The 23,540-nt window shown below is 45.0% G+C and overlaps 1 protein-coding gene across 1 annotated transcript in view; it reads left to right on the forward strand.

The window, feature by feature from the left end:
• Window positions 1-45: 45 nt before the first annotated feature.
• The window catches only part of NRDE2 (NRDE-2, necessary for RNA interference, domain containing), a 29,058-nt gene continuing 5,563 nt past the window's right edge, over window positions 46-23,540 (forward strand). Inside the window, exons 1-10 of the mRNA XM_079947976.1 lie at window positions 46-208; window positions 5,942-6,050; window positions 10,025-10,231; window positions 11,098-11,244; window positions 12,970-13,429; window positions 14,775-15,180; window positions 17,548-17,681; window positions 20,810-20,933; window positions 22,315-22,487; window positions 23,090-23,476. Of these exons, the coding sequence (XP_079804102.1) occupies window positions 130-208; window positions 5,942-6,050; window positions 10,025-10,231; window positions 11,098-11,244; window positions 12,970-13,429; window positions 14,775-15,180; window positions 17,548-17,681; window positions 20,810-20,933; window positions 22,315-22,487; window positions 23,090-23,476 (2,226 nt within the window). The 5' untranslated portion in view covers window positions 46-129. The remainder of the gene's footprint in view (window positions 209-5,941; window positions 6,051-10,024; window positions 10,232-11,097; window positions 11,245-12,969; window positions 13,430-14,774; window positions 15,181-17,547; window positions 17,682-20,809; window positions 20,934-22,314; window positions 22,488-23,089; window positions 23,477-23,540) is intronic.

A 23,540-nucleotide genomic window follows, 5' to 3' on the forward strand; every position in this document is an offset into this window, starting at 1 on the left:
CGAAACTACATTTCCCGGCATGCTCGGGCAAGGCGCTGCGCTGCCGCCATCTTGTCTCGGCCCACGCGATTTCTTCCGTGGGAACGGCATCCGGGAAGCGCCTCCGATGCTTCCGTGAGCAGGGACGGGATGGCTCTTTTCCCGGCTTTCGCGGGCGCTGCTAAACCCGGGGAGGCGCCAGCGGGCGAGACCGAGGGCCCCAAGAGAGGTAAATGGACTCTTCCTCCCCCCCCCCTCCGACTGCCCTGATAGGCTCGTCCTGTTAATTGAAGTCACTCGCACTTCAAAGCGGGTCCCTGCTTTACCTCCGCGCGCCGAGACCTAAAGTAGTTTCTGCAGGGATATCCTTCCCCTTCACCTTTGAAAAGTATGGGATTCTTGCATTTTGCTTGTGTGTGTGTGTGTGTGTGTGTGTGTATATATATATATATATGCGCACACACACACACACACACACACACACACACACACACACAAAATAGGCTCATTCCCCATACAGGCAAATGCACATTTCCCTTAGTTTTGAGCAAAAGGACGGGATGGACGGGCGGCTTGTAAAACGTGGGCAGCGGGGAAACTACCTCTAATCATTGCCCTCTTTCCAAGCATCTCCTTTTTCTCCGTCTTCTCTGTGTTGATTTCTTGTGCTCAGAGCCTTGTTGGAGAAGTCCAGCTACATACTTCAGGACAGTACTGGGCCACAGGTTCTCTTGGTTTCTGCGGAATTTGCTTCTAATTCACTTGGCTTAGATTGCTGTCCAGCTCTCATTCTTTGACTGGTCTTCTGAGTCTCAAACTTTCTGGCCAAGTAACATGATAGGGAACTGTAGATAACATAGCTGATTAAAATGGATGACATGCGTTAACACCCCTTGTCCGTGACAGCCATGCACCTCGGTCTGCTTACATGCATTTGATATCCTGAACTGTCATGCAACTAATTGTTAAGAGGATTCATTCTCTCTGAGAGATCCTAATATGGTGTAAAGGTGGAGATGGCCTTTTTGAAGGCATGTCGTGCTCAAGCAGTTTGAAATAATCCTGCTGAAATTTAGAAACTGGCAAAGAACTATGGGATCCACATTTGTATGAGATGCATGTGTTTGAGGTAATGTTTTAGGGATGTCACACTATTAAAAATATTTAAGTTTCTAGCCCTCATGGTGGATCATTGCAGCTGTGAGTCCTGGAAGACCAGCTCCCTGTCTGTCAAGTGGGGCCCTGTCTGACTCCAGTTACAAAAGCTGAGGTTGCTAAACAGACTTTTGTATTGTTTAGTGGTTTGTGGGAGGCGGTGTGTGTGTGTGTTTGTTGCTATTATTGATAATTTTTTTTGTAAATTTATTTTAGATCCCATTATTTTTGTGGAAAGTGGTTTGATTTGGTTGTGTACTTTTCATTGTTTATGACTACTTTTGCTAAGTTTGCAATTATGTAGTTTTTTTAATGTTCTAAGCCACCTTGAGTATGGTTTTAATTATGGAAAGGCAGCATACAAATAAAATTATGTACGTACTCAGCGCCTGGCAGCCCATGCTGAAGCAAATAATTATGTACAACAGTTAAAATACAATAAGAACAACACTGGTGGCACCTTGCTCGAAAACTCTTAATGATGGCTCCCAAAAGCTTCATATAGGTGTTAAACAGCATTGGAGTGAGGGTATTACTCATAGCACTAGTGCCTGAGTGTTGAGGTACACTTACAGAGTCTTACTGTCTGATCACAGATCTGAAGGTAAGAATGGAACTACCCTAATTTGGTGCCTCCGGTACCTACCCTTCTGAGTTGGTCCAAGAGGATAGTGTGGTAAATGGTATCAAAAGCCCCTGAGAGATTGATCAAAAGTAGCATGGTCACACTCCCCATGTCTCTCACAATAGAGGTCATCCATCAAGGCAACCAAACTGATTTAGTACTGAGCCCAGATTGTTGTGGATCTAGATAATCAGTTACAACTGATTATCATCTAGATAATTCCCCATATTGGGGGTCAAGTGATGGGGTTATGGCGGGATGCCCACTACCCTCTTAATACTTTATGCCCTCATGTGTTCTTTGAACGCTTGAACAGGATTACCATCTGTCTGATGTCTGATTTCTCTAAACCCTCTCAGTTGCTATCAAAATGCTGCAAGTACATAAGTTTCCTGTCAGGCATTTTTTGTGGGTGGGTTAAAAATGTAATTTTCTTTTAAATTCACAAAAATACATACTTATGCATCTCTAGAGTGCTCCCCAAACTTTTAGCTTTCAAGCAATAAGGTACCTCAGAAGTTGCTTTTTAAAGGAACGATGCTTTTGCATCTCTGCGTTGTGAACTAATTTCATACTTTATTTGGACTAAAGCCATACAGTTTCTTTTCTGAAGCTCAACAGAGTTTGAGCCTGACCTACACCTGAATAGATAATTTGGAAATCCCAGGTAGTCTTTAGAGTCTTATAAGAAGAAAGGAGCACAAATTTTAGCTAAAGAAAGAATGGCTCTGGAAATAAAATTTTGTATCCATAGAGGCAGCAAAGAAACAGCAACACTTCCAAGCATCTGGTTGACCACTGAGAACAGGATACTACCAGCAGGATTCTTCCTATGTCGTCAAATGTTGTGATCCCATCAAAATTCAAATTATCACAAAATTGGCAACTGGTTCCTGCAGCAAATGGTATTGAGTGCTCTTTCCTTTGGGGGTCTTTACTGAGTCTACATTCCCCTCATAATTTCTGGGCCATAATGTTGCCAGTTACCCTGTTTTCAAATAAAAGCTACAATGGATACTATTGTTTCCACACTGATATCTGGTTTCATACATTTTCTGCTCAATTCATTTTCACATTCACTGCATCATTCTTCCCGGTGTCTTTCAAGCAGGTGACTTCCTTGAGGCCACATAGAAGGTGGTGCTGGCTTTCAAAATTGTTTTCACTAGACCCTGATTATCCCCACACGAAATTTGTCTAAGCCACTGTAATCATTTTAGAAAACAGATGGCGCTGACTGCTGCTGTCAGCTGAAGATCTCTTTTTCTGAAAACTGATTTAATTCTTGAATCCTCATTTGATTCTACGAAGTTATACGATTTGGTCTGCAGACAAATTAAGGAGCTTTTTTACACAGCCAGTTATTTAGGAGTAATGACCCATGAACTCACTTCAGCTTCTGATTTGTTTACATTATGAGTTGTCAGCTGGCGGCATTAGCAGTGGGAATGGTTGGCATTCTTGAAATGCAGCATTCCCATCATGCTACAAAATATTCCAGATTCAATTCTGTCAGAACTCTAATCCCAGAAGCTGCTCGCTGTGTGGTACAATGGTGGCATGGTGCAAGCGCATGGCCAGGACTGCTGGATTGGCTCTGCTGGTGTGTTTGCTCTGTGCTGACCTCCCAGCTGCCTTGCCCCTCTCCCTCCCAGTAAGCAACAGTGACTGTCCTGCCTGGAAGTTAGCATAGCAGCTCCAGCCTACCTGGTGAGGCACATCTGTCTGATCCTAAACCATTATTCCAGCCTTAAAGGTAGAATAAGGCTGACAGATTAAGGCTGCCAGCCGAGATCCAAATGCCTAGGCAACTGTGCAATACAGAGGTTGGAAACTTCAGGCCTGGGGGGATGGATATGGTTCTCCAGGTGTATCTGTATAGCCCCCGAGACTCTCTGTGGGCCTCGTCAATCACCAGCCCTGTATTGTACCCTCCTTGAGGGCTGGAATGTACCCTTGACCTCTGGTAATGCCTCTTGCTTGCCTATAAGAGGGGAGATAGGGATGTATGTGTGTGTGTAGAAATTAACCTACTGTTCAGAGGTAAATTTTACATTAATTGCTCCACCCACTGGGGCTCCCCATCACTAAAATATGGTTCTCATAAAAGAATGCAGATCTCAGGCAGAAACAGGTTCCCTACCCCAGATTTGATGTACTAGAAAGGCCAAATATCTTTCTTAGTTTTGAATAGATAAATGTGATATTGTTTCCCCCTCATAATTCTAGATGAACCAGCTGGACAAGCTGTTGGCCCTTGCTGTGGCTCAAACTAGCTTTCTATAGAAAACAGGACAGTCTACTTCACGCAGCTCCCACACTACTATTCTTCCTACTGTGAAGGACAAAAGAAAAATTACCAGAATGTTCCTGGTGATAATGCAAACATCATCTCTTAAACCTTCATAGGGCTTCTCAACGAGATGAGCAGATATTAAATCTTATCCCGTTGTGATTTATAGGACTTCATGCTAAATGCTGCGCAAAGATATATGGAAATAAATTCTTGGGGGATTTTTATGTCTTGGACAACTGATGGGAAAAGAGGAGGAATGGATTTAATTTAAAAAGCCAAAGTGATAACCATGAAATATGTGACTCATTTCAAATATTTTCTCCTGACCCACTGTGCAATGGCATTATAGCCAAGCGCCTGAATAATAAAAAATAATTTAGTTCTCCTAAAAGTAGCAGATGAGCATGACTTGCGGGCAAGCTAAGCCACATCTAAGCCCTCATAATTTCAGTGCATCTTCATTTCATGTAGATATTTACATTGATAGTTGCCTTATACCAAGTCAGATCATTAGTATTGGCTACATTGATTGGAAATAGCTCTTCAGGGTTCCAGACAGGGCTCTTCTCCAACATTACCCAGAGATGTTAGGGATCAAGACCTTCTGTGTGCTCTGCCATTGAACCATGGCTGCTCTCCAACTACAGCCTACAAACATTAAAGGTGGAACTGGAGGTTCCTCTACCAGCCTTTCTCAACCTTGGGTCCCCAGATGTTGCTGGACCACAACTCCCATGATCCCTAGCTCACAGGACAGTGGCCAGGGATGATGGGAGTTGTAGTCCAGCAACATCTGGGGACCCAAGGTTGAGAAAGGCTGCTCCAGACACAGGCTTGCAACCCAGCGTCTCTCCCCCCACCTTTTAGTTCCAGAAACATGTAATGTGATGCTGTCATATTGTAGGGTTGCCAGAAAAGTTGTTGAGCTAAGCTTGTTTTGTTTTGTTTTATGGCACAGCTGCCATGGGCTGCCATATAGCTGGACATTTTTCTGGTGTCCACCTGAACACTGCTAGAGACAGCTGGATTCTGGATATGTCTGGGAAATCCCAGAAATGTTGTATGCTTCTCTGCCCTTCCACCTTATTGGCGGTTGGGTGGGAGGCGGTTGGGAAAGCACAAATTTGAAGACATCAGACATCAGGAGTATTACAGGGAAAAGAAGGATATTGGGACATGGCAATTGGAATTCCATCTAGTTCCCACTGTTATTTGTGCAGGTGGCAACCATTTTTCATGGAGGTTCCCTTCCTGGCCCCCACACATGTTGGTTGAGTGTACATACGCCTACCCCTGTTCCACCCGCTCCTGTTCTGCCCTCTTCCGGGTCCAAAAAGACCCACGTATTGGCGGTCGTGTGTCAGTCGCACATGCTCGCAATGGTTGCCACCTGTCTAGCGTTGTCAAAGTGTTTTTTAGCACCATTCTTACAGTTCCAATTTTATTATCAGGTGGAAGGCATTTACCTTGGAATACAGTCATACCTCGGGTTGAAGTAGCTTCAGGATAAGTATTTTCGGGTTGCATGCTGCAGCAACCTGGAAGTAACGTGCTCTGTTACTTCCGGGTTTTGCCGCTCGCGCATGCGAAGATGGTCAAAATGACGTCACGCGCATACAGACGCGGGTTGCGTTTGCTTCTGGATGTGAACGGGGTTCCGGAATGGATCCCGTTCGCATCCAGAGGTACCACTGTATTACACAATATGTGAAAGCCATGCCTTTACTTTATTAAACTTTCAAGGACTGTAATTGATGATGATTATTTAGTTCCTCATCATGTCAGTTGTAAGCTGTATTGTCTGCTGACAAGGTAAACCCCCAGCTTAAAAAAACAACACAGTGAGGACTTTTCTTGAAAAATTGACCTGTCTTTTGTATCTGCAGAATTGAACTGGCTAACCAACCCGAGCTTCTGCAGTGAAGATGCTCTGAGACTACACCAGCATGCTTTAAAGGCCACAGACCTTGCCTCGGACAAATCCCTGCTCCAAAGGTAGTGTGTTCTTTGGGACCTTGCCTTCCCACGATACATTGTTACTGTTTCTGATTTCATTTAATTGCAAGAACAACATATACCGTATTTTTCGCTCTATAACACGCACCTGACCATAACACGCACATCGTTTTTAGAGGAGGAAAACAAGGGAAAAAACATTCTGAATGAAACAGTGGATGTATCATTTTTGGGCTTCATGCTGTGGCCACAGACATGTGATCTGATGGTGAATTTGGGGTGACCCAATGCAAAAATCCTGAGAATTCCTGTGGATCCATGCTTTGTAACCACGTTTTTGCACCATTGCAGCCCCAGGCAACAGTGGGTGCGTGATTTTTTTGGTGCTGGCTGTAGCCATGGACATGCTATGTGATCTGATGGTGAATTTGGGGTGACCCAATGCAAAGATCCTGAGGATCCATGTGGATCCATGCTTTTTAACCACGTTTTTGCACCATTGCAGCCCCAGGCAACAGTGGGTGCGTGATTTTGGGGGGGCAGGCTGTAGCCATGGACATGCTATGTGATCTGATGGTGAATTTGGGGTGACCCAATGCAAAGATCCTGAGGATCCATGTGGATCTATGCTTTGTAACCACATTTTAAGTGGGGAGCGAAGGAAAAACAAATAAGGGACATGAGAGGGGTGTGCAGAGAAGCAGCTGGCTAAGAATGCAGGAGAGGGATTTAACGGGAGGGAGGAAAGAAAGGCAAAAGTTTCCCCCCACCAAAGCCAGCCATATCTCTCTCTCTCTCTCTCTCTCTCTCTCTTTCTCTCTTTCTCTCTTTCTCTCTTTCTCTCCCTCCCTCCCTCCCTCCCTCCCTCCCCCCCTCTTTCTCTCCCTCCCCCCTCTCTCTCCCTCCCCCCCTCTCTCTCCCTCCCCCTCGCCCCCTCTCTCTCACTTCCCCCCTCTCTCTCCTTCTCCCCCAGCAGCACCCAAGCACAGAGAGGAATTCCCCTCTGCTTGCCTGGAGGGGAGGGGCTTTCCCTGCTCTTTGTTCCGTTTCAGCAAACACAGCAACGAAACAGAGGAGGGTGAGCAGTAAGACCCTGAGGCAGAATGCAGGAAAGCAGCCGCTTCCTCTTTTCAGTTTTCCCTTCTCCGTGAAGTGCCGCGATTTGATTTTTGCCTGATTTTTTGGCTCCAGGGACCACACATTCACTCTATAACACGCACAGACATTTCCCCTTCCTTTTTAGGAGAAAAAATCTGCGTGTTATAGAGGGAAAAATACGGTAACTACGGCAACTTGTCCAGTGGTGCATTCTTATTCACTCTCGCATACAGTACATAGTACACAAGCAATATGATTATTTATGTATTTATCAATTCCAAGTAGCCTCTCCCCAGAGATTCTTGTTTTGAGGGTGGAATAAAAGTATCTCCCTTCCCATTTATAAAGGAAAAGAAAGGAAGACAAGTCTCGCCCAAAGTGTCCATCTTTGAAGGGCCCGTAATTACCTTTCTGTGGCGAGTAAGGTGTTCCGATAAAGCCATGTTCCAAATATTATTTAACCCGACTTAAATGGGGATTTCTGTAGATTGTTTTGAATAACGGGCTGCTGATAACAGGAAAAAATGCTTAATGATGATGATGATGATGATGATGATGATGATAAATAATATCCCGCCCATCTGGTTGGGTTTCCCCAGCCACTCTGGGCGGCTTCCAACAAAGATTAAAAATACATTAAAACATCAGTCATTAAAAACTTCCCTAAAGAAGGCTGCCTATCTTTGCATTTAAGGTTCTTGTTTGAATTTGGATCTAATGATAATAAGGCAAGACCCAAATTGGGTCGGAGGGGGTTGCTTGCTGTGTCATTTTGGCAATAACGTGAAATGCCCTTCCCCCAAAGGACTATACCAATGTCCAGCTCCAACATGCATGAAAATAGGAGACTCTCTCTCCACATCCTTTCCAGCAAAGGGCAGAGAGATACTGGTGTTTATTTTGTGTTCTTTGGAACTTTTGAGCAACGCCCCCCCCCCCCTTGTAATGTACTGAAAGCAAGCGGAAGCATGTGGCCAGCTTTACAGTGCAAACTTGGTTGCTTATACACAGTAGTAGCAGCATCTTTTGATGTCCATTCATTAGGGCACAAAAGTAATTATTGAAACCCCCCCTTTGATAGATGCATCAATTATTTGTTCTTCAGTGAACTTTGAATTTTTTCTGCAGAATGTTTTTGAGGACCTTTTTAAAAAAATTACGGTTCAGCATTATCATTACAGGGTTGGTGTATTAGAATCATAGAATTGTAGAGTTAGAAAGGACCCTGGCGGTCATCTAGTTCAATCCCCTGCAATGCAGGAATCTCAACAAGCGGGCCTCCATCCAGTTTGAAACCATACTGCTACTAATTAATTGCCATAAAAAATAACTTTCTTGTCTAGAAATCTTTTTGATAAACATATAGCTTGCTCTTATACAGTTGACTGCACCTAAACCTTAGATGGGTTCAGCCATGCCTAAATATGTTTAGGCTAGTCTGCCAGTTCCTTGGTGCAAAGTTTATTTTGAGCTCTGTCCTGCTGAACCCCACTGCACCTAGAATTTGGTGGTACTTTGATGTCCACCCACCATGTTTAAAATGCTATCTACCTGAAGCAAATTAAGATTTACACTGCTTGGGAGCGTCCTTTGCTTTCAGGAAAGAGCGTTTGAGAATACAGGGAAAGGGTATTAGGAAAAGGGAACTCTGAAAAACCTTGGTATACAAGCACATACATTTCCCACTGCATGTGGCTCTTTAGATCACAGCCATTGCGTTTAGGTTAATACTTATTTTATAAATAGTAAGTGATTGTCTTGATAGATGAAACATGGGTTTAGGCCACTGGGAACAATGGTTCATACTTAATTTCTGTGGCTGTTGAATTTCACAACGATTCAAGAATCATCCTGTCACAACCACTAAGATGCTCTGCTACCATTGATGTAATGCTCTTTTCAGTATAGCAAAAACTTACTGGATTCTTCCCAGTAATCAATCTGTGTTAGAAAAGGTGATGGCTTTGGCTCAGCTGCATGGAGGGGACAGTTCTGTGATTCTTCCTTATGATAATCGGAAAGTAGCCGTGAGAAACTGAACTCAGGTGCAAAGGAGGGGGCTGTTCAGTCTTTCTCCTCTCAGCTGTTTTTCTGCTCAAAATCACCTCCCAGCTACTTAACTCCCCTGTATCTTTTCCCTGTGGATGAGGATGTTGTTGTTGTTGGGTGAAAAAAAAGGCTGGCATAGGTAAGGCAAGGAGCCCCTACCCAGCAACATCCTCTGCTCTGTTTTCATTTTTTTTGGGGGGGGGGGGAAATGTTAGGAGGAATAATGCAAGTCCTGTACAGCCTGGGTTCAGATTACCTTAAGGACTGCTCTCTCCTGCACGCACTTGTCTGGTTTTTAAGATCCTCCTCACAGTCATTTCCTTCACGGGTTCCCATTCACCTGCTGATGTCTCAGCTTATCACGTGGAATTCTTTTCCCAAGGAGGCTCACCTGGCTATGAGCCTGATAATTTTTTGGTGTCTTAATTTCCCAGGCCTTTAAAGGTATGGAATTCCATATTGCTTTAATCTAGCCCTTTTGGTTTGTTTTTTTAAAACTCATGGCTATGTTTTATATTGTTCCTATATTTTAAAAATCTTTTGTTAGCTGTTTTTGAAATGTTTTAGCTGAAGAGCACCCTATGAATAAATAAATGAAGCTGCCCGTTGTGTAGCTTTTGCCCTTCAACAACACACTAGCTACAAATGATGTCTTTTTAAATGCCCTGGAATAAATTAACTTTTTGATTAATATCTCTTTAGTATTTTAAGTTTATGCATGTATTTCATCCATTTTTTTTAAAAAAGAAGTTTTTCTAGCATTCCCCGCCAGCTCATTATGTTTTCGCATAGTTTGAAGTATTGGATTGTGAATATTATCAACAGTGCAGTTTTTGTTCTTAGATTTTTGTACATTTTATAAACAGAACAACCTCCAGCTTAGAGACATTGGGAGAAAGTGAAGTCAGCGAAAGTGTCCAAAAACCAGCCAAGAAAAGAAAGAAAAAGAAAAAACAGCGAGACCACAAGAAAGTAAAAAAGAGAAGTAGAAAGCATCAGGGAACAAGTGAATCAGAATCAGATGCTGATGATGTGAAAGACGATAGAAATAATGAAAAAGAAGCAGAACTGAAGTACGTAAGTACCCTTTATTTCTGAATTTATATGTTCCATGATCATCTCTTTGTTCTATATACCAGGGATGGGAATGGGGAACCTGTGCCCCGACCCCAATTGTTAGAGTCTCATAACCCGCCACCAGCATGTTAATCGGTCAGGTATGATAAGAACTGTAGTCTAAGAACATCTGCAAGTTCAAAGGTTCCCCATCTCCAATATATGCCAACACCAAACTCATTTCCTTGGTTGAGAATGACAACCCCTGCTTCAGGAACCCTGTGATTTATAAACCAGATGTTTAGAAAGGTGATCCGAGTTTTAATTTGTTTTTAGTTTGTTGTTGCTTTAATTTTTTGAAGGAATTAAATCATTGTTGTTCTTGGTTCTAATTTTATTGTTTTATCTTGCTGTAAACCACTTTGAGGTTTTTTTTATTTAAAAAACTGTCATGCAGCACATACATTTTATGAAATAATAAATAATTAAACTGACTGCGGAATACTCTCACTAAGGAGGCTCACCTCGTGGTGACACAGGAAGTTTTTCAGCGCCAGGCAAACACCTTCCTGTTTGCCCAGGCATATTAAAATAACGGTTAAGGAAAGTTAGCTCTGCTCCCAGCCCAATAGTGCAGTGCTCCAAAAGAAAAAATTAAGAAGGCAAACTTGTATGTCCATTTGAAAATTAGGGGGAAATGGTTAAGCCCTCTTGGGGCTTAACCACCATCCATGATTCCTGAAATTGGCTTTGGTACTGTAAATGAAAGCTAAATTTTTCATTCACAATGGCATGCTGGCTTTCCTGGGATGTTTTGGAATATATTATGGAAACTAGAAATCTTAAAACTCTCCCCCCCCCCCGTTTTTTTTTTCCTTTGCAGTTTAGGAGACAAAGCTTCAAATGTGAGCATTCACTCTATCTGGCTAGATGATGTTCAAGGTGTGACAGCACAAGTATTCAGAACAGATAAGAAACCAGATCCTGCCAACTGGCAGTATAAGTCTCTGTATCGAGGGAACATTGCAAGGTAATGAAATTTAAAGGTATGAAATCTGATAGCAGTAACGGTTTTTGATAAATAAATAAAAAACTGAAGAGAGGAAATCTTTGGGCCTGATCCAAGAGGAAATCTTTGGTCCTGATCCATATTTTTCTGTGTGTAGCTGCATGCGTACGATCTGCACGGAGTCCTTGCTCAGGGGCTCTGTGCTAGAAACAGCATTTTGCTGTTGCCCTTTTAGGTCGCAGGGTCTTGTCTTCTGCTTGCTCTACGTTGTGAAGCAAAATTGCTTCGGTATTTAAAGAGTAGGAGATTAGGATTTGCGAACTTGCTTTGCACTCATGATTCCGTACCTAATTGGCTGTGCTGTCTCTGTACTTGTTTGTTCTATTTATAGAGGAGAAAACATTTTGTTACATTGGTGTTGTGATCAGCTGCAACAAAGGAAAAACCCAATATAAACTTCTGATCGTTTTTTTACCGTTAAAATAAAATGTGGCTTTTAATAGGCAACACTTCCTGTACGTAGCTCGACCCCTCGAGAATCTCTCATAATTTTTAATGTGTGCTACAAGGATGCTTTGTATCCAGCTGGCAAGTGGAAAGAAATTTGCTCCCAAATGTCATACTTGCACTCAACGAGCTGCATTCACTATTCACCATCTGAGTCCCATTTTAATTCCTGAAGTTCCCACGGTGGCAGATCCATAGCTGTCAACGTTTCCCTTTTTTAAAGGGAAATTCCCTCATTCCGAATAGGATTCCTCGCAAGAAAAGGGGAAAGTGGGCAGATCCAACAGCCTGATGGGATTGCATCCGATGATTGTGGCAACATAGGGTTTGTTGAGTTCAGTGAGCTTAAACTGTTCTTTCTCCCTGGTCCTAGCCTGGAAGAGTTAGTCATATGCCATTTATCATTGCAAATATACACGTTTGCTTAGTTGCCCAGAGATCTTGCTCTGTACCTTGAAAACTCCTGATTCATCGCAAGAGTGGTCAGTTGCAGATTTCCCCTGTTTCTATCCTTGTCTTGACGTCTGTCTTCCTCGCCTGCAGCACAGATGGAGTCTGGCTTGTTAGAGCCGGCAAGGGAGCAGGGTGCATGATCGGAGCCCGATACATCTGGAATCTTAATGATCTGGGACAGATCTCCATTGGCAAGACAGATCAGCCTAGGCGGTGGTGCCCATTTCTAATAATTACCTTAGAAACATTTTTAGTTGAGGATCTCTGAAGAAGTACACTCTTGCTCATTTGTTCTGTTCCAAACATAATTTTAAAAAACAAACACAGATGCCTCTCAGGTTGCTTTTTTTTTTTTTTTTTTTTTGCATTCTCAGACCTCAGTCTCTTCACCCATAACTTTTTAATGAGGCACATAAGGCGCTCAGAAAGGTTCAGGAACTGGCCTCTGGCAAAAATAAGCGCAAGGTCTCAGCTCTGACCTCTGAGACTGCAATCCCAAGATGCACTAATTTGGTCGTCAGCGTCCTTGAACTCGGTGGGACTTTGAGTTAATATTCTCGGATCATGCTGTGTGTCTGGGGGCTGCGAAGTAAGCAGTATCTATAGACTGCTATTCCAAACACTTAATGAAGCAAGTGCTAAGTAACACTGTATTTGCCCAGTTCAGGAAAAAAGTTTTGAAGCCTGTGGTGATACCATGATCTGGGGGTTTGGCTGAGAAATGCTTGTCCCCTTCCTCCTTTGCCCTTTGGAAAAGACTGACAGTTTCCACTATTTCTTTTAAAGATACAGGAGAAGAAGCAACTTCTGTCTTGGCGTTGATCCAAGGAGGCAACATATTGCCTGGGAGAGTTCCTCAGCAGAGAAAAAGGCCCCCCATAAGCAGCCTGAGCGTTACTTTTCCAAAGGTGGCCGGAAGCTGTTGAATGCGGATGGCATTCCCGTCAGCATAAAAAGTCAAGGCTCTATCTCTGGCCCAACTGCTTGGATATCCATTTCGGAGCAGGACTCAGCTGATGTTCTGGCCACAGGCTGGGCGAATCCTCTTGGGATTTATGATCCAGGGACCACATTGTGGCTGCAAGGGAAGGGGCCCCCTGAGCACGATTCACGAAAGCCGCAGGAAGCGCAAGAGAGCTCTGAGAATGGGGACTCCCGCCTCCTGGCCAAAGTGGAGGACTATAACAGGAAGGTCAGAGAGGACCCTGGAGATATCAAAGCATGGATGGATTTTGTTTCTTTTCAGGTATGTGTCTCTTTAAAATGTAAAGTTGCAGTACGATTTTTTAAAGACACTGGGATTCACCCAAGGTGCTCCCTTGGCAGAAGCCCCGAACAAGGACTTCCAGTTGTGCAGCAAGGCTTTCCGCCGCTCCACCCGCTGCATGCCCATCCAGTTGGCTCTGGGCAGATGAGTGAGTGTCAGGAGAACAGCAGGGGGAAGGGAGGGGTGATGGTTCCATCTGCCAAGCTGGAAATTTGGTGTAGATGGAATATTTGTAGTAGTGTGATGTTGAATTTGACCCTATGGATGAAGACAAAAAGCTGGCGTTCAACAAAATTTAACTCAAAAGTTGGTTAGAACATGGTGCTTATAATGCCAAAGTTGCAGGTTCCATCACTGTGAGGGACAGTTCATGTTCCTGCATTGTGGGTTGTTGTTACTATTATTATTTAAATTTATATACCACCCTATATCTGGGGGTCTTGGGGTGGCTCACAGAGTAAAATCAAGATACAAAACCACAAAATACACAATAAAAATAAAAAAAACAACCTTATACAGTGGTACCTCTAGATGCGAATGGGATCTCTTCCGGACCCCCATTCACATCTAGAAGCAAATGTAACTAGCGATGTCACATCTGCACACGCGCGTGTCGCTTTTTGCCACTTCTGCGCATGCGTGTGGTGTCATTTTGAGCATCTGCGCATACACAAGCGGTGAAACCCGGGTTGTCGTGGAGCGCAACTCGAACACACTCATCCTGAAGCACATTCAACCCGAGGTTTCACTGTATCTCCCCCAACCACATTTTAAAAGGGCATAGGATGTCAATCAGATCAACCAAAGGCCTGGTTAAAAAGGAACGTTTTTGCCTGGCACCTAAAGGTGTATAATGAAGGCACCAGGAGAACTTTCCTGGGGAGAGCACTTCACAGACAGGAAGCCACTGCAGAGAAGGCCTGTTCTCATGTTGCCACCCTCCAGATCTCTCGAGGAGACGGCACATGAAGGAGGGCCTCAGAAGATGATCTCAGGGTCCAGGTAGGTTCATATGGAAAAAGGTGGTCCTTTGGTATTGAGGTCCTGAGCCGTTGGACTAGGTGATCCTCAGGGTCCCTTCCAACTCTACAATTCTGTGATTCTAAGTTAGGTCCAGTACCTTGTCCTCACAGTGGCCAACGACATGCCTAAGGGGAGTACATAACACAGACTCCATCCTGCTTTTATGGGACACTTGAGTCCCCTTTAAGCCCTTTCTCCCATCCGAACTGCAACAGAGGCTTTTGGTGGAGATTTCTTGCTGTGCAGAGTAGCTGCCAGTTTGCTTTCTACCACTCCTTTTATTTTACTTTTTTTTTGAAAGGATGAAGCCATGAGAGGCCCCAGCTGCTATGCCATCAGCGAGGGAGAACGCGAAACGAGGAAGGTGTCCCTCAAGCTTGTCTTGGAGAAGAAGCTGGCCATTCTGGAAAGAGCTATTGAGAGCAACCCAAACAACGCCGACCTGAAACTGGCCAGGCTCAAGCTTTGCACGGAGTTTTGGGAGCCGTCGGCTGTGATCAAGGAATGGCAGAAATTGGTGTTCTTGCATCCAAACAACCCGGCCCTGTGGCAGAAATATCTCCTATTCTGCCAGAGTCAGTTCAGCACCTTTGCCGTTTCCAAAGTTCACAGTCTGTACGGGAAATGCCTGAGTACTTTGTCGGCGGTGCATGATGGCAGCATGGTGTCTCATCCAGCCCTACCCCACACAGAGGAAGCCATGCTAGGTGAGAGCACAACAACAACAACAACAACAACAACAATTTTATTATTTATACCCCCCGTCCATCTGGCTGTGTTTCCCCAGCCACTCTGGGCGGCTTACAGCACATAAAAATTGTAAAACATCAGACATTAATTATTTTCCAATACAAGGTTGCCTTCAGATGTCTTCTAAAAGTCAGATAGTTGTTTATTTCCTTGACATCTGATGGGAAGGCGTTCCACAGGGTGGGTGCCACTACTGAGGAGGCCCTCTGCCTGGTTCCCATCTCTTGCCTTGCCCGTCCCTTGTCTCTTAAAGACCACTACTCACTTCCCCTCTTTTTGACGTGGAGACGGTGATATTCTTCAGTGACCTGCTAAAGCAAATACTATTGTGAGAGGTACATTACGTGACAAAGAGAGAGAGAGCCTTCTCTGTGATGGCATCTCTATTGTGGGATTTCCCTCTGCACACAGCAGAGGCAGCGAATCTTTTCCAATCCAAGGTCACATGACAGTGAGGCCAGAAGCAAAAATGGGTGGAACAATGAATGTATCTTATCTTTATGCTTCTGTATGCACTCACACAACCTTCTTGGGCTCCAACCTTCCTCCTGTTTACCTTAGAATCATAGAATTATAGAGTTGGAAGGGATCCCGAGGGTCATTCAGTCCAACCCCTCCAATGCAGGAATCTAAACATGCGGTGGTCTCCCATCCAATTTGAAACCAGACCAGACCCTGCTTAGCTTTGCAAACATGCCAGCAATTTTATTTCTGCACCACCAGGGTCCGTGGTGGTGCTAAACACTACAGTGTTTGCAAGCAGCAGAGCCAATTAGTTTTGACACGGTTGTAAAAAATAATGCCACTGTGGGGAAGGATCGCCGTCGGGTTGAGGATTTCTGAATGCTCCTTCTTAACCACACTGCTAACTTCGACTAGATTTGACTTGACAGGGTCCCATTTACTTATTAAGGAAATTACACAATTGTCAGTCATTTATGGCTATATCAAATGTCTAGCCCTGTTACGAAGATCCTGTTGGATAAAGCCAGCTTCAGATGACAGTCTCTGATCAGCCCTGGCAATGTCTGTGAACCAAGATATGCTGAAGGCCTCTGCCCCCTAGCGTTCGGCTCGTTGCACTGCTTGCCGCGACGGAACTCGTCAAACAAATGTGGATCCTGGTCATTTTAGACCCGTCTGTGCACTCAGAGAGGGCCTTCAGCATCCAGACGTTCTTAATAGTTTATGGAGTGCAGTTACCTGTTGGCATAGCACAGTGCAGAGCACGTGCATACGATCCCTGGTTCAAGACACCTGTCGGAAACCCTGGATTGCTGCTGCCAGTCAGAATAGACAGTGTTGAGCTAGGTAGGCCCACGGTCTGTATAAGGCAGCTTTCTACATCCCTAAGCTTTAATTCGTCCCGCCTCCTGTCCAGAGATGAATAGCATTTTAGTTCAGTCCCTCCATTGCCAGTTGCTTCCTTTTCTGTTCCTAATGCGTAAGCTGAGTAGTTATCCAGCTTTTAAGGGCACAATATTAAAAAATAATAATTAAAAACCTCTTCCTCATGAAACGCATTTACGCACTCCTGCCATGTTCTTCCCTGTTTCATTCAGCTCCCAGTGACGCTTCCCTAGCTATTTCCTTCTTCATAAGGAGACCCCTACTGGTGCTCCCAAGAGCAGGAACGTGGGTGGCGCTGTGGTCTAAACCACTGAGCCTCTTGGACTTGCCAGTCAGAAGGTCGGCGGCTCAATTCCCCCCCCCGATGGTGGTGAGCTTTCGTTGCTCTGTCCCAGCTCCTGCCAACCTAGCAGTTTGAAAGCACACCAGTGCAAGTAGATCTATAGCTACCGCTGTGGCTGGAAGGTAAATGGCATTTCCGTGCGCTCTGACTTCCGTCACTGTGTTCTGTTGCACCAGAAGCGGTTTAGTCATGCTGGCCACATGACCTGGAAAGCTGTCTGTGGACATATGCCGGCTCCCTCTGCCAGAAAGCAAGATGAGCTCCACACCCCATAGTCGCCTTTGACTGGACTTGACCATCCAGGGGTCCTTTCCCTTTCCCTTTCCTTGTTCCCAAGAGCAGCCAGCCAGCTGCCTCTGGGTGCCTCCAAGTTACAGTTCGTTCACCTACACTGAGATTTTGGTAAAATGCAGATTCGTTTAAATGATTGGTTAATCTCATTAACGGGAGGTTTACTTTTAATATGAAATTAAGAATTCAGTTGGCCCAACCTTTTATTCCTTCAAGCGGAAGTATAAAAGGCATAACATTTATTCTCATTTAATGTGATTGCTGTAATGCAGCCTCTTGTGTGACCCAAATCTCTTGGCACCCTCTGTGTGAAATGTTGCCTCTCTTTCTTTCCTTCCAGCCATCTTCCTTCAGCAGTGCCATTTCCTCCGTCAGGCCGGCCATTCGGAGAAAGCAATATCGTTGTTCCAGGCCCTGATTGACTTTACCTTCCTGAAACCAGATAGCGTAAGGGAACTGCCAACAAGGCGGCAGGTAAGAGGAGGCAATGGTATTTTCCGTCGCCCGCTCTAACTCTGCCCTGTATCATCTGCACTGCTTTGTTCCCCCCCATCCTCCCCCCAGTTGTTTCCTCTTGTTCTCCTCCTTCCCTCCTACATAAGAAAGCAAAATAGAACAGTTCAGGAATAAATCTGGGTTTCTGTAACTGTAAAAAAAAACTCTGCAGAATGCACAGACGTTCATGACCTGCTTGAATCATTTTAATAATAAAAACTTAACACTTGTGCAGTGCTTCCCAATGTTCACGGGTACTGCCTACTTGCCATCCCTTGCAACAATCCTGTAAGGCAATCCAGTATTATCATCTCCCATGCTGCAAATGAGGGTACTGAACCTGAGAGAGAACGGCTTGCCTGCAGCTACCTAGTGAGTTCGTGGCAAAGGCAAGATTCAAATGGTGAGCGTGCTGATTCACAGCCCAGTCTCTTTAGTCAGTATGTTACACCAGTGTTCTGGGATTGTTTTGTGCAGAGACGCTTCTTTTGGCCATGAGGACTGAAACGCAGCATGATCAAGGAAATGATATTGTGTGTATTTTGGGCGGGGGGGGGGGGGTTGCCATTCTTTTGCCTTCCTACAAAAGGAGGGGGGAAATAACAAAACAGCAATACTACAGGTCCATAGGTGTTTAGAAGCAGAGAAACAGCTACTGGTTTGCAAGAAAAGAATTATTAGCTGGTTTATGGGAGATACGGTGGTACCTCGGGTTAAGTACTTAATTCGTTAGATCCGTTCTTAACCTGAAACTGTTCTTAACCCGAAGCACCACTTTAGGTAATGGGGCCTCCCGCTGCCGCTGTGCTGCCGGAGCACAATTTCTGTTCTCATCCTGAAGCAAAGTTCTTAACCCGAGGTACTATTTCTGGGTTAGCGGAGTCTGTAACCTGAAGTGTATGTAACCCGAGGTACCACTGCAGTTCCCAAACTACCAGGGTTTCTATCTTCAAACCCAAACCTTAGTGCTTGGTAGCAGAGGGACTCGGGAGCGGTGGCGGTTTCACTTGCGTTATACCATTGGGTGAAGCCGCCATCACGGTCTGGCCATCATACCCGTCATGGGTGATGTATCGATACACCGCCCAGGCCTAGTCCTATCAGTGCAAAGAAGAACCCCCTGGCTGTTTCAGCTCTGACCTCTTTACCGTGACTATTTGGGTTATTCAAAGGCCACCATGACACCCATGCCTCCCAAAATAACAGCATTTTCTTTGTTTTGTGTTCCCCCCTGTATCATGATGGGATCAATGACCTGCCTAGGAAGCTGTCAATCCTGCTGGAGATGACTATCTCTCTTTTGGCTTGCTTCTATCTCCGATTCACCCTTTGAATGTGTGAACAAGCTAGAAGTTGAAATGAGTTATCCCAGGGTAGTAACTCATTGTTCAGAGATACCTTTTCTCTGCGACAGCCGTTAGTTGCGTGTGGCTTAGTGAGTGTTCAAGCAACACAGGCAGCCCGTAGCATGTGGCTTCGCAGCTCACGAAGGGGTCGCGACTCATAATTTCAAGGATTTGGCACCGTGTCCTAATCTGCAGCCCCTGAACACAGAGAAGGGAGGCTTCGCTTAGCAATAAATAGCATAATAATTGAATTCAGCTTGGAACATCTTTTGTGCATATTAGGACTGCTTTGTTATTTATAGTTTTGAATTCCAACGAGGCTAAATTTAAAATATATTGGTAGTAAGTATAGTTCCTCTCCAAGTTAGAGCAACAAACTGGAGACCGAAAAAGGAAATGTCACAGGGATGCCTGCCTTTAACTAGACCCATCCCTACCATTTCATCACTGGTTTCCCAGCTTAGGCTGAAGTTGATGTTTAGTATGCCCATGCCACTAGGACTGAAAAATAGAAATATCGCTTTTTCTGTTTTGTGCTGCTATAGGCTAAGCAGGTTTACATATAATTCACCACCACCACTAGTTGGCTCCAGCCTTCAGTTAAACCCACTAGTATTTTCCTTTCAGCAAGAAGAAATAGTGCAGCTATAACCCAGATTATGCCTCAAAATGAAAGGTTTCTTTCCTATAATGAGTTTCTTAACGTGGTATTATTATTATTATTATTATTATTATTATTATTATTATTTATACCCCACCCATCTGGCAGGGTTTCCCCAGCCACTCTGGGAGGCTTACAGCATATATAAAAAATTGTAAAACATCAGACATTAAAAATTTCCCTATACTGCCTTCAGATGTCTTCTAAAAGTCAGATAGTTGTTTATTTCCTTGACATCTGAAGGGAGGGCGTTCCACTGGGTGGGTACCACTACTGAAAAGGCCCTCTGCCTGGTTCCCTGTAACTTCGCTTCTCGCAGTGAGGGAACCACTAGAAGACCCTCGGAGCTGGACCTCAGTGTCCAGGCTGAACAATGAGGGTGGAGATGCTCCTTCGGGTATACTGGACCGAGGCCGTTTAGGGCTTTAAAGCTCAGCACCAACACTTTGAATTGTGCTTGGAAACGTACTGGGAGCCAATGTAGGTCTTTCAAGACCGGTGTTATATGGTCCGGCGACCACTCCCAGTCACCAGTCAAGCTGCCGCTTTCTGGATTAGTTGTAGTTTTTGGGTCACCTTCAAAGGTAGCCCCACATAGAGTGCATTGCAGTAGTCCCAAGCGGGAGATAACCAGAGCATGCACCACTCTGGTGAGACAATCTGCGGGCAGGTAGGGTCTCAGCCTGTGTAACAGATGGAGCTGGTAGACAGCTGTACGGGACACAGAATTGACCTGCGCCTCCATGGACAGCAGTGATTGCAAAATGGCTCTTCAAAAGCTGTGAAGTCCACGTTTTAAAGTTTGTTGTAGACATGAACTTGGCAGCCCAGGTTGGATGAAAAACTAGCCTTCCAGTAGACTCATGCTCCCTTCCTGTCCCTTTTTAAAAAGTACTTACATTTAATTTTGTGATTTTTTTAAAAAGAATGTGGAACCATGAATTGGCAACACTGCTCTTAAGTCAGCCAGAAACTTAGAAAATTGACTTATCAGTTGAACTAGCGAAACACGACTCTCGATTCTTTTGCACATATAACTGCAGTTGTACGTGCTGTGTATCAGACTGAAGAATGTGTGTGTCTTTATCCTCAAACTTTAGGTGGAGTTCTTCGAGCCGTTTTGGGACAGTGGCGAGCCTCGGATTGGAGAAAAAGGAGCAAAAGGCTGGAAGGCCTGGATGCACCAACAAGAAAAGGGTGGTTGGGTTGCCATCAACCCACCTGGTAAGAACATAAGGAGAGCTCTGCAGGATCAGGCCAGCGGCCCATCTCGTCTAGCATCCTCTTCTTACGATAGCCAACCAGATGCTTATGGGGAGCCTGCAAGCTTGCTCCCCACTTACAGTGCTCGGAAATGGGTGTTTAGGGTCACACTGCTTCTGACAGTATGGAGGCAGACTGTAGCTATCATGGCTGAGAGCCACCGATAGCCATTAACGTATCTGTGCCCATTCTAAAAGCATCCAAGTTGGTGGCCATCAGCGCATCTAGGACCTAATTCTGTAGTTTGTGCTTTGCGAAGAAGTGCTTATTTTCTCTTTCCTGAATCTCTCGACATTTCTGCTTCATTGGACGTCCCTAGGCTCTAATATTGTGAGAGGAGCAAGCAGGAGCTCACTTTATGCTCCCGGCTGTTTCTTTGTAGCTGCCTCCTCACATAGCCCCCTGAGGTATGTGCAATTCACATACCGTATTTTTCGCCCCATAGGACACACTTTTTCCCCTCCAAAAATGAAGGGGAAATGTGTGTGCGTCCTATGGGGCGAATGCAGGCTTTCGCTGAAGCCTGGAGAGCGAGAGGGGTCGGTGCGCACCGACCCCTCTCGCTCTCCAGGCTTTGCGCAGGTCTCCGCAAGCCGTGGGAGCCCAGCGCTGGGCTCTCGCTGCTTGCGGAGAGTTGCCTGCATGCCGAAGGCTGGGCGCACTGAGCTCCCGCTGCTTGCGAAGAGTTGCCTGCATGCCGAAGGCTGGGCGCGCTGAGCCCAGTGCTCCCAGACTTCGTGCTCCCAGACAATGCTGGGCTCCCGCTGCTTGCGGAGAGTTGCCTGTTCTGGGGGCTGGGGTCGGGGGAAGCTCGGGCTTCCCCCGCCCCAGCCCCGTGCCTGGAGGGGAAATAAATTTCCCCCCCTTTATTTCCCCCCCAAAAAACTAGGTGCACCTTATGGGACGGTGCGTCCTATAGGGCAAAAAATACGGTAATCAGATACTCTTTCTCTCCATACTTCTGTGTCCTCCCACCCCACAATGTCTGTAATTTTCTGGTGTCTGTTATAGATTGGGATCTCTGCCATACCATATATTTGTTAAGCATCATATACATAGATAGTGCTGTATTAAATTATAATAAAAGAATGAATTTGTAAGCCTTTGTGGCACCACAAGACTCCTTGTTGTCTTTGCTGCAACATGGTAACGTGGCTACCGCCATCCTGCAAAATTCCCACGCCGGCCTAAAGAAATTGGCAGAAATTCAGCAAGGCTACTTGAATTTTATGAACTTTTTTGTGCGGATTGCTGCCCTTTAGCAGCTTGCAAGCCTGGAGTCGATGGGATTGAACAGGCCAGATTTTGAAAATCTTCTGGTGTGTTTTTGGCTTCTCGACAGATGAAGATGAGGAAGACGCGGAGGAGGGGGAAGAAATAAAGGATAGATCTCTACCCAAGTGGCAAAACTGGCTTCACGTTGAACGTTCGCGTGAAGGAAGGCACTGGCTGCCTTGGCGTCCGGACAAAACCAAGAAGGAGACAGTAGATGATTGTGAAGATCCAGAGAGACAGGTGGGTATCATAGGGGTGTTGTTCCACCCCCTTGATCATTGTTGTTGGCCTGTTCTGTTCTGTTGTGCTCATGCTTTTCTTGGAGGCTTCCCACAGGCATCTGGTTGGCCACTGTTGGAACAGGAAAATAGACTAGATAGGCTCTTCTTATGCTTTTATGACATGATAGAAGTTTGTAAAATTAAGCATAACGTGGAGAGAAAGTGGTCCTGTGCCCCTCCGGATGTGCTGGGTTGCAACTCCTTCCATCCTCTTGACCATTGGTCTTGCTCATTGGGACTGATGGGAGTTGGAATCCAGCAACTTCTTGAAGGCCAGTGGTCCTTCCTTCCTGGCATATTGCTTTCCTTCTTAGCCCTGCCTCTACTTCTACATCCTTCTCCTGTTCTTTCCCCGTTTTCAAATTTTAGAATGTAAGCTCCTTGGGACAGGGACCTGGCCTCTTCCACTCTGTAAAGCACCAAGTAACGTAGGCTTGTTTTACGCTTGCATTTTTCTTGCCCTCTGAATTCCACTTCTTGAATGGCTTCTAAGATCATTCCATTTTCTTTATAAAATTCCTTCCCTTCATACCTAACTGCATTTTTATGTGTGCTTGACAGGTCCTGTTTGATGACCTTGGTCCATCACTAATACAAATTTCCAGCCCAGATCTTCAGTTTCAGCTGCTCTGCTCGTTTCTGCAATTCTTAGGCATGCCATGTGAGTGCAGCCTCCTTCCTTCCTTCCTCTACACAGCAATGGATGAGAACAACATCTTTGAGGATCGGCAGCATGGCCAAGGACCCCTGACTTCTTTTGACCTATCACTTCCCGGAGTCAGTAGAATTGGCCAGATGGACTCGATGTTCCAAGGAGTTAGACATATTGGCCACCCCAAAGAAGGGGAGGAGTTCATACAGAATTTCTTCCATATGATTCTGCCTCTGCTTTCAGGAAAAGAAAAATCTAATCTATCCAACTTCTGGCTTCAGTATGAAGTCTCCAAGGTAAGTTGGGATTTTATTTTTAAATTCTTCCGCTGCCTTGTACGAATAGCAAATGTACAAATAT

Source organism: Podarcis cretensis (assembly GCF_951804945.1).
Source record: "Podarcis cretensis genome assembly, chromosome: 1".
Classification (NCBI taxonomy): Eukaryota; Metazoa; Chordata; class Lepidosauria; order Squamata; family Lacertidae; genus Podarcis; species Podarcis cretensis.